This window comes from Thalassophryne amazonica, chromosome 19 (genome assembly GCF_902500255.1).
Source record: "Thalassophryne amazonica chromosome 19, fThaAma1.1, whole genome shotgun sequence".
Classification (NCBI taxonomy): domain Eukaryota; kingdom Metazoa; phylum Chordata; class Actinopteri; order Batrachoidiformes; family Batrachoididae; genus Thalassophryne; species Thalassophryne amazonica.
The window spans coordinates 46,208,609-46,226,487 of NC_047121.1; the positions used below are offsets into that span (position 1 = coordinate 46,208,609).

At 41.2% G+C, this 17,879-nt stretch overlaps 1 protein-coding gene across 1 annotated transcript in view; it reads left to right on the forward strand.

Moving 5' to 3' along the window:
• The window catches only part of spred1 (sprouty related EVH1 domain containing 1), a 40,270-nt gene extending 23,394 nt beyond the window's left edge, over positions 1 to 16,876 (forward strand). The window contains 3 exon segments of the mRNA XM_034195099.1: positions 998 to 1,044; positions 15,060 to 15,215; positions 15,336 to 16,876. Of these exon segments, the coding sequence (XP_034050990.1) occupies positions 998 to 1,044; positions 15,060 to 15,215; positions 15,336 to 16,031 (899 nt within the window). The 3' untranslated portion in view covers positions 16,032 to 16,876.
• Positions 16,877 to 17,879: the final 1,003 nt, after the last annotated feature.

Below are 17,879 nucleotides of genomic sequence, written 5' to 3' on the forward strand. Positions count from 1 at the left end.
ACAGTGAAAATTAAGACAGTTACATGGTCACTATGTAGAAAAGACCAACTGAACTGGTTTAACTTTATATGCTAGCATGAGGCCGTTGTTCTCAGGGGTGTGACCTGTTTGTTCCTACAGTTAAGAAAAATTCACGAGGCGGTAGAGCTTTGGTTGAAGTGTTTATGTCTGTACTTAAAATGGTGCAGACATAAGATGGTTTTGTTTATTTTATTTTATTAAATGGGATGGCTTTTGATTGGGATGCCAGTTCCTGTCTTGTTCTTGCTCGTGGCTGTTTCCTTTTTTAATTGATTTGTTCAAGCTTTCACTTTTTAATTTGTGAATTATAAAGCACTTTGAAGCTTCTTGTGTAAAAGCACTTTGTCAATAAAGTTATCATCATCATCATTATTATTATTTTTGTTTGTTTTTTACATGTTAGTAGCATCACTTAAGTAATGTTATGGTGTTTTCATTCATTTTGGGGGTTGATGTATGCCAAAACATACAGAGTTGTGAATTTTCCTTTTTGTTTTTTCTTTCTTTTTTGGTCTAATTTTATGTTTTGACATGACAGGATGTGGTGTTTAGAAAGTATGCACCACATTTTTTTCTGTATTATTAGCTCTTTAATTTGTGAATTTTTGTGTTGTGTTGTGTACTTTTTATTATTACCATTTCTTCTTTTCTTGTTAGTTTATTTTGTTTAGTGCTTTGATTCCTGGGAAAGTCCAGTATATATTGTCATGATTGTGATTAATAACAAGTCTGTGACGTTTGGTATATAAGTTGCACCAGAGTATGAGTTGCAGGACCTACCAAATTATTAACAAAAAATTAAAAACATGACTAATATTGCAGAAAATATGGTCTGATGATGTCCTATTTGAAAGTTTTGCCTTTAGCATCAAATTATGTTGCACTTTACTGTCAAGCGTGTCCGTCTCTGAATAATTCAAACACCTGATCACACCACTAATCTTTTCATGTTGGATTCTTTTTTTGTCTTTTCCAGGTTGTCGATCATTTGGGGATGGGGATGCTCCAGAGGATGGACTACAGGTAAAGGAGATGAAAGATTAGTTGTCAGATTCTTCTTTGTTGTTTACATTTGCTGGTACATGCTGGTTTTGCTGAGTTCAAACATTCTAGATTCCTTCCACCGTTAGCGTAGCCAAACTTATTTAGGCTGCAGACATCGTATCCATATCCATGATTTTCAGAAGTGAAATCTTTACATTACTTTATATACAACCCCTGGCAATAATTATGGAATCACCGGCCTCGGAGGATGTTCATTCAGTTGTTTAATTTTGTAGAAAAAAAGCAGATCACAGACATGACACAAAACTAAAGTCATTTCAAATGGCAACTTTCTGGCTTTAAGAAACACTATAAGAAATCAGGAAAAATAATTGTGGCAGTCAGTAACGGTTACTTTTTTAGACCAAGCAGAGGGAAAAACATATGGACTCACTCAATTCTGAGGAATAAATTATGGAATCACCCTGTAAATTTTCATCCCCAAAACTAACACCTGCATCAAATCAGATCCGCTCGTTAGTCTGCATCTAAAAAGGAGTGATCACACCTTGGAGAGCTCTTGCACCAAGTGGACTGACATGAATCATGGCTCCAACACGAGAGATGTCAATTGAAACAAAGGAGAGGATTATCAAACTCTTAAAAGAGGGTAAATCATCACGCAATGTTGCAAAAGATGTTGGTTGTTCACAGTCAGCTGTGTCTAAACTCAGGACCAAATACAAACAACATGGGGAGGTTGTTAAAGGCAAACATACTGGTAGACCAAGGAAGACATCAAAGCATCAAGACAGAAAACTTAAAGCAATATGTCTCAAAAATCGAAAATGCACAACAAAACAAATGAAGAACGAATGGGAGGAAACTGGAGTCAATCATTCAATTTATCAATCTTTTTTTTTTTTTATATAGCGCCAAATCACAACAAACAGTTGCCCCAAGGCGCTTTATATTGTAAGGCAAGGCCATACAATAATTATGTAAAACCCCAACGGTCAAAACGACCCCCTGTGAGCAAGCACTTGGCTACAGTGGGAAGGAAAAACTCCCTTTTAACAGGAAGAAACCTCCAGCAGAACCAGGCTCAGGGAGGGGCAGTCTTCTGCTGGGACTGGTTGGGGCTGAGGGAGAGAACCAGGAAAAAGACATGCTGTGGAGGGGAGCAAAGATCGATCACTAATGATTAAATGCAGAGTGGTGCATACAGAGCAAAAAGAGAAAGAAACAGTGCATCATGGGAACCCCCCAGCAGTCTACGTCTATAGCAGCATAACTAAGGGATGGTTCAGGGTCACCTGATCCAGCCCTAACTATAAGCTTTAGCAAAAAGGAAAGTTTTAAGCCTAATCAAGTCAATGTCTGTGACCGAACTGTAAGAAACCGCCTAAAGGAAATGGGATTTACATACAGAAAAGCTAATCGAAAGTCATCATTAACACCTAAACAGAAAAAAACAAGGTTACAATGGGCTAAGGAAAAGCAGTCGTGGACTGTGGATGACTGGATGAAAGTCATATTCAGTGATGAATCTCGAATCTGCATTGGGCAAGGTGATGATGCTGGAACTTTTGTTTGGTGCCGTTCCAATGAGCTTTATAAAGATGACTGTCTGAAGAGAACATGTAAATTTCCACAGTCATTGATGATATGGGGCTGCATGTCAGGTAAAGGCACTGGGGAGATCAATAAATGCACAGGTTTATGTTAATATTTTGGACACTTTTCTTATCCCATCAATTGAAAGGATGTTTGGGGATGATGAAATCATTTTTCAAGATTATAATGCATCTTGCCGTAGAGCAAAAACTGTGAAAACATCCCTTGCAAAAAGACACATAGGGTCAGTGTCATGGCTTGCAAAAAGTCCGGATCTTAATCCAATTGAAAATCTTTGGTGGAAGTTGAAGAAAATGGTCCATGACAAGGCTCCAGCCTACAAAGCTGATCTGGCAACAGCAATCAAATCAAAATCAAATCAAATCAATTTTATTTATATAGCGCCAAATCACAACAAACACTTGCCCCAAGGCGCATTATATTGGTGTTATATTGACTCAGCATTTCAAATGGCAAAACTCTTTGCAGGCCAGACCTGATCAATGAGATTCTTCAAAGCCTATTTAAACTACAACAGAATATTTCAGTATGTTTCATGTGAGTTCCACCTGATTCTGAAACTCAATCAATCAATCAATTTTATTTATATAGCGCCAAATCACAACAAACAGTTGCCCCAAGGCACTTTATATTGTAAGGCAAGGCCATACAATAATTACGTAAAAACCCCAGCGGTCAAAACGACCCCCTGTGAGCAAGCACTTGGCGACAGTGGGAAGGAAAAACTCCCTTTTAACAGGAAGAAACCTCCAGCAGAACCAGGCTCACGGAGGGGCAGTCTTCTGCTAGGACTGGTTGGGGCTGAGGGAGAGAACCAGGAAAAAGACATGCTGTGGAGGGGAGCAGAGATCAATCACTAATGATTAAATGCAGAGTGGTGCATACAGAGCAAAAAGAGAAAGAAACACTCAGTGCATCATGGGAACCCCCCAGCAGTCTAAGTCTATAGCAGCATAACTGAGGGATGGTTCAGGGTCACCTGATCCAGCCCTAACTATAAGCTTTAGCAAAAAGGAACGTTTTAAGCCTAATCTTAAAAGTAGAGAGGGTGTCTGTCTCCCTGATCTGAATTGGGAGCTGGTTCCACAGGAGAGGAGCCTGAAAGCTGAAGGCTCTGCCTCCCATTCTACTCTTACAAACCCTAGGAACTACAGGTAAGCCTGCAGTCTGAGAGCGAAGCGCTCTTTTGGGGTGATATGGTACTATGAGGTCCCTAAGATAAGATGGGACCTGATTATTCAAAACCTTATAAGTAAGAAGAAGAATTTTAAATTCTATTCTAGAATTAACAGGAAGCCAATGAAGAGAGGCCAATATGGGTGAGATAAGCTCTCTCCTTCTAGTCCCTGTTAGCACTCTAGCTGCAGCATTTTGAATTAACTGAAGGCTTTTCAGGGAACTTTTAGGACAACCTGATAATAATAAATTACAATAGTCCAGCCTAGAGGAAATAAATGCATGAATTAGTTTTTCAGCATCACTCTGAGACAAGACCTTTCTAATTTTAGAGATATTGCGCAAATGCAAAAAAGCAGTCCTACATATTTGTTTAATATGCGCATTGAATGACATATCCTGATCAAAAATGACTCCAAGATTTCTCACAGTATTACTAGAGGTCAGGGTAATGCCATCCAGAGTAAGGATCTGGTTAGACACCATGTTTCTAAGATTTGTGGGGCCAAGTACAATAACTTCAGTTTTATCTGAGTTTAAAAGCAGGAAATTAGAGGTCATCTATGTCTTTATGTCTGTAAGACAATCCTGCAGTTTAACTAATTGGTGTGTGTCCTCTGGCTTCATGGATAGATAAAGCTGGGTATCATCTGCGTAACAATGAAAATTTAAGCAATGCCGTCTAATAATACTGCCTAAGGGAAACATGTATAAAGTGAATAAAATTGGTCCTAGCACAGAACCTTGTGGAACTCCATAATTAACCTTAGTCTGTGAACATGAACAAATTGTAATCTATTAGATAAATATGATTCAAACCACCGCAGTGCCTTTAATACCTATGGCATGCTCTAATCTCTGTAATAAAATTTCATGGTCAACAGTATCAAAAGCAGCACTGAGGTCTAACAGAACAAGCACAGAGATGAGTCCACTGTCTGAGGCCATAAGAAGATCATTTGTAACCTTCACTAATGCTGTTTCTGTACTATGATGAATTCTGAAACCTGACTGAAACTCTTCAAATAGGCCATTCCTCTGCAGATGATCAGTTAGCTGTTTTACAAGTACCCTTTCAAGAATTTTTGAGAGAAAAGGAAGGTTGGAGATTGGCCTATAATTAGCTAAGATAGCTGGGTCAAGTGATGGCTTTTTAAGTAATGGTTTAATTACTGCCACCTTAAAAGCCTGTGGTACATAGCCAACTAATAAAGATAGATTGATCATATTTAAGATCGAAGCATTAATTAATGGTAGGGCTTCCTTGAGCAGCCTGGTAGGAATGGGGTCTAATAGACATGTTGATGGTTTGGAGGAAGTAACTAATGAAAATAACTCATACAGAACAATCGGAGAGAAAGAGTCTAACCAAATACCGGCATCACTGAAAGCAGCCAAAGATAATGATACGTCTGTGGGATGGTTATGAGTAATTTTTTCTCTAATAGTTAAAATTTTCTTAGCAAAGAAAGTCATGAAGTCATTACTAGTTAAAGTTAAAGGAATACTTGGCTCAATAGAGCTCTGACTCTTTGTCAGCCTGGCTACAGTGCTGAAAAGAAACCTGGGGTTGTTCTTATTTTCTTCAGTTAGTGATGAGTAGTAAGATGTCCTAGCTTTACGGAGGGCTTTTTTTTTATAAAGCAACAGACTCTTTTTCCAGGCTAAGTGAAGATCTTCAGATCAATCAGAGAAAGTTGGAGCCAGATTGATGAAGAGTACTGTTTGTCACTCATTAAGTCCATGCCTCAGAGACTGCAAGCTGTTATAAAAGCCAGAGGTGGTGCAACAAAATACTAGTGATGTGTTGGAGCGTTCTTTTGTTTTTCATGATTCCATAATTTTTTCCTCAGAATTGAGTTAGTCCATATTTTTTTCCCTCTGCTTGGTCTACAAAAGTAACCGTTACTGACTGCCACAATTTTTTTTTCCTGATTTCTTATAGTGTTTCTTAAAGCCAGAAAGTTGCCATTTGAAATGACTTTAGTTTTGTGTCATGTCTGTGATCTGCTTTTTTTCTACAAAATTAAACAACTGAATGAACATCCTCCAAGGCCGGTGATTCCATAATTTTTGCCAGGGGTTGTATTACACTAATTTATCAATCAATACACAGATATTGAGTCAAGAATGTTTGTATCATGATGTAGATTATCAAAGGAAGTACACTTGGATCATTTATATCTTGAAAAAATTACTCAAGTGTTTGTTACCATTGAGTAGGAGGCAGGACAAAACTAGACCCTGAACTGTTACACAGTTTTAGACACCTGCCATGGCTGTCTAACAGTTGTTCTTGAGATTTACAGGTGTTTAACCAGTACCAGCCAGACCCTGAGGTAAACCTGGGTGTTGGCCAACATGTGTTTGAGCACATCACCTGTCTCTCTTGTTACAGTTGATGATATAATAACTGTTGCCTCAGGATATAGTTGTTCGGGGGGTAGTTGCTGAAAGTCCTTGGTGTTTCCTTATATGTTGTTCCTCCATTGTTGATACACTGCTAAGCGACATCCTGGTAACAATAGCATATTAACAGTATTTGCTTTATGCCTGGCATATGGTACTTTATTGACTATCTACGTGAGTGAATAATAGTTTTATGCTCTGTAAAAGAGGGAGGCAAGCAGCTATAAAGTTAAGGGCGACACACCCATGTTCATTTGTTTTAGATATCAGGCTTGTTACAGGAATGCAATGTCACCTGTTGTACTTTAGATTCGAAAGTAAGCGTTGAGAGAGATGCATTTGTGGGAGGAAGTGCTTTTCTTTTAATGGCGGCTTACGTTGAACGAGTATATAGAAACTTTGTCGTATTGTAGTACAATACACTTTTCTTGTAATAAATGACAGTAAATCTTTGTAAAAAGTTCTTGCATTTTCTACAAGAGGGCACCACAGTGGTAGAAGTGGTTCGTGCCCTTGCTTCCAAAACAGAAGGTTCGAAGTTCAAGACCACCTGCACCACATTCTCTATATACATCTGGATCTTATGTCCTGGGTGTCTTGATGGCTTGCCTACTCCCAGCCATACCGTACTGTTACCATACTGTTTGTATTTCTTAACTGATTAATTGATTTCTCCATACATCTGTAGACTAGAGTCCAGCACATATTCAGTGATTTGGAAATGTTCATGTATCCAACTCCTGACTTGTCTGACGAAAACTGGCTCTAAAAGTGATTATTCATATTAAAACTAATCTTTATGTTTAGTATGGGTGGTCCTACCATTTTTAGTTGTGGATTTACAGTGCTTCCCAGGGGCTTGTTGTCACCTTTGACCCCTGTCGTTCCTGATGTCTTTGCCTGTATGCATTAGAAAGTTATGAAGAAGAGTTTGCTTTCCTCTTCCTGTGACAGAGTTCCTCTTTAAAGAATCAGCCGAACACACAGGTAATTCAATGGCACCACTGTTGCTAGGCAGCGGTTGGGGGGGGGGGGGTGTAGAAAGGGGTGTACACAAGGTTTAGTCAGTGAGCCACTGAGGGTGTCACCATGGTGATTTGGCATCCAAATGTTGCAGTCGGAGACCTGGGCTACACAGAAAGAGGAGTAGCGAGTGCTGCAGCCAGAGTTAGCAAATTGCTCCTCTGAAATACCAGCACACAGCGCGGTATGACGTTAACATGCTGCTTTGTGCTCCAAACCCGGGCCACAACATCATACTGACAGCTGTTACATAAGGTTGCAACGAATGATTTTCTGATTTTTCCACTATTGATTGACGTGTTGTGCGTGTTGCAACGCTCATAGTCCAAAACCCAGAGGACGGGGTTGCAGAGTGGATGGTTGTTGCAAGAAGGTTGCCGGTTTAAACTCAAGGTGGGGGTGTGTGGAGGTTGTATGTTCCCACAGAAGGGATTGAAGCAGGGAATGTTTGGTAGTTTGGTAAATGAAAGAAAATGATTGTTTATCAAAATAGTTGTTGATAAATTTCCTTTCAGTCAATGAATTGAATAGTTTCATTGTCTTTAGTCTGTTCCTGGTGGGCCCATTTAGAAGCAGTTGCTCTGTCTGGAGGAGCAGTGACCTTGTCAAGCTCACAAGCATCAGTTTCTGCCTCGTGTGTATCGAGGTCACCATCAAACCTAGATTAGATTCTAACATTTTTTCCAAAGTCTCCACGTCTCATAATTTAGAGAAATTTGTGAGAGCCTTGTATTCCAACATTTGTGTGTGTGCATCTGTGTGTCTATCTTTAGACACTTGTGGGAACAAAACTGTGTCCCCATAAGGTAATCATTCATTTGTAGGGTTGAGGTTCAGTTTTCACTTTGAGTAAAGGTTTAGGCACATTGTAGTTTTGCATGTTTCCAGGGAATCTGTATGACACTTGGTGTGTTCTGATGTGACCAAAGCGTACATTTTGTGTCTGCAAGTCCATGACTTTGTGTGTTCAGGACTGTCTTCTCCTCCCACATCCTGCCCACCGAGGCTCAGCACCCACTTATGTGCCCTTCACAAGCAGACCACATTCTTCCTCTCACACCGAGACACACACATACACACGGAGTGTACACACAAGTAACATGATTTACCCATACTGAAAAAGTGATTGTGTAATACAACTCAGCTGTGATGACCCTCGGTCAGGAATTTCATTGTAGCGTTGCAGTTCTTCCGCTGTTACAAACTAAACTTTTTTCTTCTTTCCTTTTCAAATGACACAGGAAAACATTTGTATCTAATTTGGCCATGGCAGTAAGTTTTGTCTCATCAGTTTTTTTGCACAGCTTTGTTGTCCAGTTGATTTTTGTAAAAGCCTCACTCATAGGCCTGTAACCAGGGTTGGCATTAATTCAGATTTCTCTGTAATGTCCAAGCCTCAACCTCCAGCCGTCTAAAATGAGGCACAATGAGGCCACTTGAGGCTGGCTCCAAAAGTGAGCAGATTCTCATAGAAGCCCATGCTAAAATTTCCAACTCTTGAGGAGAAATGAACAGCCTGGTACAAAAACAGTTTTGGCTTCCCCCCCACCACAACTGTACGGGGGGGGAGTTATATTTTATCAGAATTTTTAATAACTCCTTTGTTTAAGATGTTGTAAAGCATAATGTAGACTTTTTTCACTGGGCTACTAATCTTCACCTCCTTATTATGGAGAACATTGGACTTTTACGTATGGCCTCAGCAGATGGTTTCCCCATCAAATCTGGTCTGCTTGAGGTTTCTTCCAATAATCAAAAAGACACAGAGGAATTTTTTCTTCACCACTGCAGCCAATGTGCTGCCTCGTGGGGCGACTAAGGTTTGGATCTTATTCATGTATACCGCCTCGACATGACGGATGCTCTGATTTGTTGTTGTATAACTGCATACTCTGTTAAGGTCAATGCCAACAAATATGTCAAGAGTGCTGTTGCTGTTGTTGAGATGGTACAAAACTAGTAAAAATCTATGGACAGCTGCGGCGTTCTTTCAATATGTTCAGCAATTTTTTATTTATTTTTTGTCTGAAATCCCTGAAGGCAGAGATTTGCAAAAAGAAATTCTTATAACTTACAGAAGTTACTAGTGAGGTAGACCCTAAATATACAAGTCCAAGATGAATCAATATGTCAACCCTGGTTCCTCCAGAGGAAACTTGCAGAGCATCACTTTAGATCAGGAAGGAAGCTCTTAGGATGTTACTGTACCATGCATTTCAAAAGCATTTTATATATTTATGCCATAGGTATTAAAGGCACTGCGCTGCGGTGGTTTGAATCATATTTATCTAATAGATTACAATTTGTTCATGTAAATGGGGAATCTTCTTCACAGACTAAGGTTAATTACGGAGTTCCACAAGGTTCTGTGCTAGGACCAATTTTATTCACTTTATACATGCTTCCCTTAGGCAGTATTATTAGACAGCATTGCTTAAATTTTCATTGTTACGCAGATGATACTCAGCTTTATCTATCCATGAAGCCAGAGGACACACACCAATTAGCTAAACTGCAGGATTGTCTTACAGACATAAAGACATAGATGACCTCTAATTTCCTGCTTTTAAACTCAGATAAAACCGAAGTTATTGTACTTGGCCCCACAAATGTTAGAAACATGGTGTCTAACCAGATCCTTACTCTGGATGGCATTACCCTGACCTCTAGTAATTCTGTGAGAAATCTTGGAGTCATTTTTGATCAGGATATGTCATTCAATGCGCATATTAAACAAATATGTAGGACTGCTTTTTTGCATTTGCGCAATATCTCTAAAATTAGAAAGGTCTTGTCTCAGAGTGATGCTGAAAAACTAATTCATGCATTTATTTCCTCTAGGCTGGACTATTGTAATTCATTATTATCAGGTTGTCCTAAAAGTTCCCTGAAAAGCCTTCAGTTAATTCAAAATGCTGCAGCTAGAGTACTGGCAGGGACTAGAAGGAGAGAGCATATCTCACCCATATTGGCCTCTCTTCATTGGCTTCCTGTTAATTCTAGAATAGAATTTAAAATTCTTCTTCTTACTTATAAGGTTTTGAATAATCAGGTCCCATCTTATCTTATGGACCTCATAGTACCATATCACCCCAATAGAGCGCTTCGCTCTCAGACTGCAGGCTTACTTGTAGTTCCTAGGGTTTGTAAGAGTAGAATGGGAGGCAGAGCCTTCAGCTTTCAGTCTCCGCTCCTGTGGAACCAGCTCCCAATTCAGATCAGGGAGACAGACACCCTCTCTACATTTAAGATTAGGCTTAAAACTTTCCTTTTTTCTAAAGCTTATAGTTAGGGCTGGATCAGTTGACCCTGAACCATCCCTTAGTTATGCTGCTATAGACTTAGACTGCTGGGGGGTTCCCATGATGCACTGAGTGTTTCTTTCTCTTTTTGCTCTGTATGCACCACTCTGCATTTAATCATTGGTGATTGATCTCTGCTCCCCTCCACAGTATGTCTTTTTCCTGGTTCTCTCCCTCAGCCCCAACCAGTCCCAGCAGAAGACTGCCCCTCCCTGAGCCTGGTTCTGCTGGAGGTTTCTTCCTGTTAAAAGGGAGTTTTTCCTTCCCACTGTCGCCACTGGGTCGTTTTGACAATTGGGGTTTTTCTGTAATTATTGTATGGCTTTGCCTTGCAATATGAAGCGCCTTAGGGCAACTGTTTGTTGTGATTTGGCGCTATGTAAATGAAATTGATTTGATTTGATATTTGTGTTAGATTTCCTACACTATGAGTTTGCTGAGAAGCTACAAAATGCAGCTACTCAGCACCCCTACTGGTGTGGAGGGGCATAAGAAGAACTTTGTTCTTACCTACAGATGTGTAAGAAGGGCTTTTTTTCATCTCTTTGAAGTATTCTAGTGCCGAGGTCCATTTCTCAACTGAAGAAATGGACCATCTCAGCTGTTTAGCTACATGATTTGTAATGAATCTTCACATAATTTAAATAAACTTTTCTTCTTCAGTCTTGTGTCTCCAGTGCAGAGACGTGCACAAATGCATAGAAGCTTAATTCGGGGGTTATAGTTTGCGAGTCTGTCCTGAGCCTCTTGTGTTGCTGATGTCGGAAGTGCACGTATCCCTGGTTGGTGTGCAGCCAGGTTGCCTCTGGCTCCCACTACCTCCAGCCCTCTGTGCTGTCCTCCCTCACCCAGCCACATCTGCAGGGCCAGATCAGCTCCATATCGGCCCCCACGCATGCCTTTGAATGGTGAGGCTTAGGCAAGCACTTTAAAAGGAAGCACAAATCTGTTTCCCATTTGCACCCCCCCCCCCCCCCCCCCCCCACACACACACACACACACACACCTCCGAGCCTCGTTCCTTTCTCTGTTTCTCTCACATACACACTCAGCTGTCATCTGGCTTTTTAAGTTCTGTACTGCATTTCCCCAGCTGGAGCTGGTTTATGACATTCCCTCGGCAGACTCTTTGGCCTCCGTCTCTCTCGCAGACTTCTGCAGATGAACACAACACAAACTCATTTTTTCCTGTTCTGTTCTTTCTCCTCTCTCTCCTCTCTGTCTCCTGTTCCTCACATTCCTCTGCAGACGCTGGATGTCTGTTACACCGTCCGGCATGTTCGGAGGGGAAGAAAGAGCAAAGTTTGACAGACAGACACACACACACACACACTATGTTAGCAGTCTAGAGGGGAGAGTGAGTTTGGGGGGGGGTAAAAAAAAAAAAAGAAAAAAGCCAAAGGAAGCATCTCTTAGCAACCACAGGACAGTAATTACTGTAGCAGCAGCTGAGAGCAAACCAGATTTCCGCTGTGCGTTAAAGCACTGGCGTGGGTTACTGTACACACTGCACTGACTAACCAGAGCCAGCAGCCTCCTCCACACACACACACACACACACACACACACACACACACACACACACACACACACACACACACACACACACACACACACACACACAAAGACACAGAGAGCGGGTGGGAGAAGAGAACAAGGAGGACTAACCCTGCCTAGTTGAGGTTCATGGGTGTGTTGGGATGAAGGGTACCTGTCCAACGAGTACAACGTGCTTGTACACCCAGTGAAATGACCATGCGTGCGCATGAGCGACGGCTCTGCAGCACATCTTCACAAAGGGTCTCCAAGACACTGGATGCTCACAAAAACAGTTCTGGGAGTCGAGGCACACATGGTAGGCAGAAAGACCAGCACGAGGCTCACAATGCAGCAGCCGACTTTTTCCTCCGTCTCTCGTCACCTCAGCACACGCCAATCATGAAATGGGCACGTCGGCGCTCAATTATTGAACTATTACTTTGGATGTGTGGAAATATTTGCTGTATGTATTTTAAGCTGCGTTTGATGCCGACAGGCAGAGTGGTGTTCGCAGTGTGCTATTTATAGACATCTCACTGTTTGATCTCAGCCGTGAGCATCTCTTCTTGTGTTTCTGTGATTGTTGGGCTTATGTGCGTACTCTGTTTTTGTTTGATACCGTCCATGTCTGCTTTTTGTGGTGCAGGCGTCCCTGTCTTTGTGGAGGGGATTGTTTATAGAGTTTACATCAATTAGATGTTTGTGTGAGCACACGTTCGGCTGATGGGAACTCTGAGTTCTTAACAGAAGGACCTTGAGTCATCACACAGCACAGTCATGGGGCTGAGTGTGGGCACCGGACGCACCCTGGTGGCTGTAAGAAAAACATTCCCTGACACAATTCAGGGCCTTCTTTCAGAATCAGAATAGCTTTTATTCACCAAGTATCCCACACAATACAAGGAATTTGACTTTCTCAGAAGTTGAAAACTCTTGAAAAGTTTGCAATGATAGTCGCCACTTATTAATTTTAAAAAAGTGAATTAAAATACGCACCTCTCAATTTTTTTTCATGTTAAATGTGGAAACAATTACAGTTATTTTGAACAAGTGTTAGTTTATCAATGATGCAGTAAGTAAGTGGAATGAGTTCATCTGGTTTCTGAGTTTAAATTTAAACATTCAAAATAACTGAAGCTGTATTTAAAGAATTTAAACCGGTTTCAAGCTTAATGTTGTACTTTAGTCAAGTATTTTGTATTTTAATATTCTGTGTGGGTGTGTTTTCACTGGAAACGATGAGTGTCACTGTCAGATTCTTTATTGATGAGTTGAAATCTTGAGGGGGAAAAAACAAGTTGTCAGAAACATTTTGACGAAGAAGACAACAAAAATCCATGTAAAATATTTTTGTCTTTATCAAAATTGATTAAATTCCTCATTGGACTGTTCATCTCCATCCTGGACTGAATGATTGTCTGTTGATTTTGGAGATCTGTTCAGGACTTTGTCATGAGGAGTTTTGTTGACACCAACCCAACAAAAAGAAACATCCTGCCATCACATATTGACGATAATTGTCCTTTGGAGTCTTCATGGTTTCAAGTTGCTTTTTCAAAGCTTCTTCCTTGTCCTCCATCTCCTTCTTAAATGTCTCCTCACGGTCTTCCAGCTTGTGTTGGAAATCTTCAGTCGTGGCTTCAAGCTCCTTTTTGTGTTTCTCCTCTTGGGCCAGCAGCTCTTTTTGAAACTGCTCCTTCTGGGTTGCCAGCTCTTTTCGGAGATAATCGTCTTTGTTCTTCATCTCTTCCTGGTGGCTCTGTTCTTTCATTTTCAGACATTTGTCCTTGGCGTCCAACATTTTTTTATATTCATACTTTGTATGTTTCAGCTCCTGGATGAAATGACTCTCGATGTCTTTCAGCTCATATCTGAGTTCCCTCACTTGTGCTTTTTCTTTCAGCAGAGCTTCCTTGTCGATCTTTGCCTGCTCTGAAAACATCTGCTGCATGTTCCTGAGCTCCTCATAGCTCTGCTCCAAACACTGTCAGCTGGAGCATCATCTCGTTAGCCTCCTCTACCTCAGTCAACTCCTTGTGCATCATCTCTTCCTGATGCTGTGTAAAAAACAAAGAAAAAAAAACAACCAGTGATTATGAAGCACAGACACTCTGATAAACCAGTATAAACAAAAAGGAAAATCATGAGAAAAACTTGCCATTTTGTTGACTATCTGAGTCCTTTAGGTTGATGGATTTACTCATGATTTGTTGAATGTGTTAGAATGAAGTCAGGTGTTTCTCTTCTAAACCAACTTCCAGCCCAAAGCAGGAAGCTGGAGTGGAAGCTTTTGCAAACTTTCAAAACAACTCCAATAGATAGTAGCATATATGTATTATTTTCATTATTAATGCAGCTCATTTGTAAGTTATTGTTTTTGAATATTTGAATGTTAGGTAGTCCAAGATATGTATATATATAATTTGTGTATTTGATAAGTGTTCCTTGGTCTGAAACAATTTGATAGACTGATCTAAAGTGACTTGTGTGTCAGGTAAAAGGCGAAAATGGAGCAGTAACTGTCTTTTAATGCCCACAAAATGATGGTAATAATAATAATAATAATAAGAAGAAGAAGAAGAAGAAGAAGTAGTTGAAAAAGAGGAAATTGATGATTTTAGCACATGCTGGATGTTGCAGATGAATGATGAAATGTGGTGGCGTTATCCTTGTGATTTCAACATTACCTTTTGTATTTTTTATTTATTTGTTTATTTATTCTAAACGAAAATAGTTTGCTGGGAAACCCATGTTGAGTTTTTATTGAATTTGTCAGTTGTCTCTTGAGTCATCAGTTAAGGTGCATATTTTTTGTTTTTGAGCTTTTTGTTGTTGTTGTTGTTGTTGTGGATGATTCTGCTTCGGAGAAATTTTGTATAAAACACGGAACAGGAGAAATTTGTGACATACATTTCCATCATCCCTTTGGCACAGTTAACTAAGTCAGACTCTGTTTTGTTACTGCAGGTGTGTAACGAGCTGCCTTCTATTTGCACCCCAATGAAAGAGCCCTTCTCGCCCCTGAGCAATGTCGTCTCCACCAAGCCATTCAGGGGCTGCTACGTACGCGCTCAACCCTTCGATGAGTTTTCCTCCGGGAATCGCCGCTACCTGCCTCCACAGGTCTGCCAACAGTCGCATCATAAACATCAGTGTGTCTCAAAATTCACTTTTCGTTGCTAATCAATTTTAATTCTTTATACTCAAATAATCCAACAGATCTTCAATTTCCTTCTCTTAAAGGTCTCAAAGTCAACTCGCCATGTCAGTTTTCATATGGATGAAGAGGAAATCGTTCGCATCGATCCACGCAAAGACGTGCTCATCCGTGGCTATGAGGACTACCGCCACCCTGTCATGTGGAAACACGAGACTGAGCGTGAAGACCTGGACTTCCCCGCCACATTCCACAAACTGGACAGTAAGAAGTGTGAATACCTTTTCCCCGATGGCACTATTGGGGAACCCCACTCTGGCCCTGGTATTGGAATTGGAACAGGCATGGGGCTGGGCCTGGGTAAGGACACAGCCATCAAGACTCAGCCCTCGCCCCTGCTGAAATCCAAGAAGGGACGGCGGCGACGAGAGGACGGGGAGCGTTCACGCTGCATCTATTGTCGGGAGATGTTCAACCACGAAGACAACTGGCGGGGGCAGTGCCAAGATGCCCCCGACCCCATCAAGCAGTGCATCTACAAAGTCAGCTGCATGCTGTGCGCAGAGAGCATGCTGTACCACTGCATGTCCGATTCCGAGGGTGACTTCTCAGACCCCTGCTCGTGCGACACGTCCGACGAGCAGTTCTGCCTGCGCTGGCTGTCCCTGGTGGCGCTCTCCTTCATTGCGCCCTGCATGTGCTGCTACTTGCCTCTCCGTGCCTGCCACCATTGTGGTGAGGCCTGCCGTTGCTGCGGGGGCAAGCACAAAGCGGCGGGGTGACGCATCGGCAGACGCTGGGACACCCTCAAAGCTAGCTAACACAGGAAGTGAATAAAAGCGGAGAATTAAACGCCGGCATCCTTTTTTCATTCCCCTCTCAGATGGGGGCAGTATGTTGTTGGTCCCCCAGCTCTGAGGCCTTTTGGAGATTTGTGTTTGTGTTTGTCGCCGACAAGCAACGAGCAGAGGACAAATCATAAGCTTTGTGGGAGCTCCGAGCGTCGAGTTCAGGAGCTTCGCCTGAAGAGAAGAAGAGGAGATCAACATTAACAGACTTAGAGATGTTACTAAACACACCTGTACATGCACGCACACACACACACACACACACACACACATACACACACCTCTCAAATCCACACTCAGGCGTTGATGAAGCCAGGCCACACTCATTGGAACTACAAGAAATGTGTAACTTTATGAAGGAAATTCATGTCCTTGTACAGAGTAACAGCTTAAAGACAAAAAAAGTGCATACAGTAGAATTATTTACTATTTGTGTATGCAGCAAAAAGGGATATACATCCAACACCCCCCCCCACCAATTTGCAGTTTGCAAACAGTTGTCTTTACTTTGTGGCTTAAACATTTGCTGACAACAGAATTACTAGCCAGAGAACGTGCACTATAAATGTTATTGCCCCGTCCCTTCCAAATTCTTATGGTACATTTATCACCATATTTCATGTAATTTTAACATTTGATCAGTGTTTCCCTGGTGGTAAAAAAAAAAAAAAAGCCAAATCCTTTGCATTATTTTATTTTTTTCATGAAATGTTGGAAATCCATCAAAAATAAATGTTTTTGAAGATACCTACTGGTTTAGGCTTTACATCAATATGGAAGTTCTAATATTTGCCTCCCTGAGGTGATTGCATTCCAGCACGAAGGGACTAATTTCAGTGATTAGAAGGGAAACTGGATTCCCTCAAAATAAATATCACACAGGGCATTAGAAAGTCTTGAACACTTAAAATTTAAACCGATACAGTAAAGTTTCAGATACTTAGGTTATATAGTTCATTACCTACTGTTGTAGTGCAGTTTGTGTGTGTGTGGTTTTTTTGTTGTTGTTTTTTTTTATTTTATTTTACTGCTCATTCTCTAATTATTTTCAATCACAGGCTGAAATGTTGCTCAACCAGCAAGTTTTGTTTTGGTGAGTAAGCAGTTGTATCGCTCCCTGGCTAATTGATGAGGCACTTAACCCTCCAGTTTTAGGATTAGTTGTTTGTACATAAATTCTCTAACCTCTAAGCCCTCCAACTTGATGTGGGGAAAATCACCCCAAAAGCACTGCTTTCCAAAATTTGGTTGCAACACCCTCTCTAAAATGCCCATTTTTGGCCCATGACTCAGTTTTGCATCCTGTGTCAGCGTAAAACACTGCATGTGCTGTCATCGTCGTCACTCCTCAAATGTTCGTCCATGGGAACTCCTTCCACACGTCTTCGTTTTCGAGGCCAGAAGTGAATGAGTGCAGCGAGTGTTGTAAAGCATATAGCTTTGTGTGTGAGAGTGTGTGTGTGTGTGTGTGTGTGTGTGTGTGTGTGTGTGTGTGTGTGTGTGTGTGTGTGTGTGTGTGTGTGTGTGTGTGTGTGTGTGTGTGTGTGTGTGTGTGTGTGTGTGTGTGTGTGTGTGTGTGTGTGTGTGTGTGTGTGTGTGTGTGCCCAAAGGTCTTGGTATGCACTGATGAGCTGGTATCATGTGACTTCACCTTGTAACACTTCTGGCCAGCGTCCTGATTAAACAGATGGTGAAAATGTTATATCATTTGAGGAAAGTGTCAAGCTGGTGTTTGCTACCCAACAAGAGGCAGTCTGAGCAGTGTGGATATAGCTTGCTCAC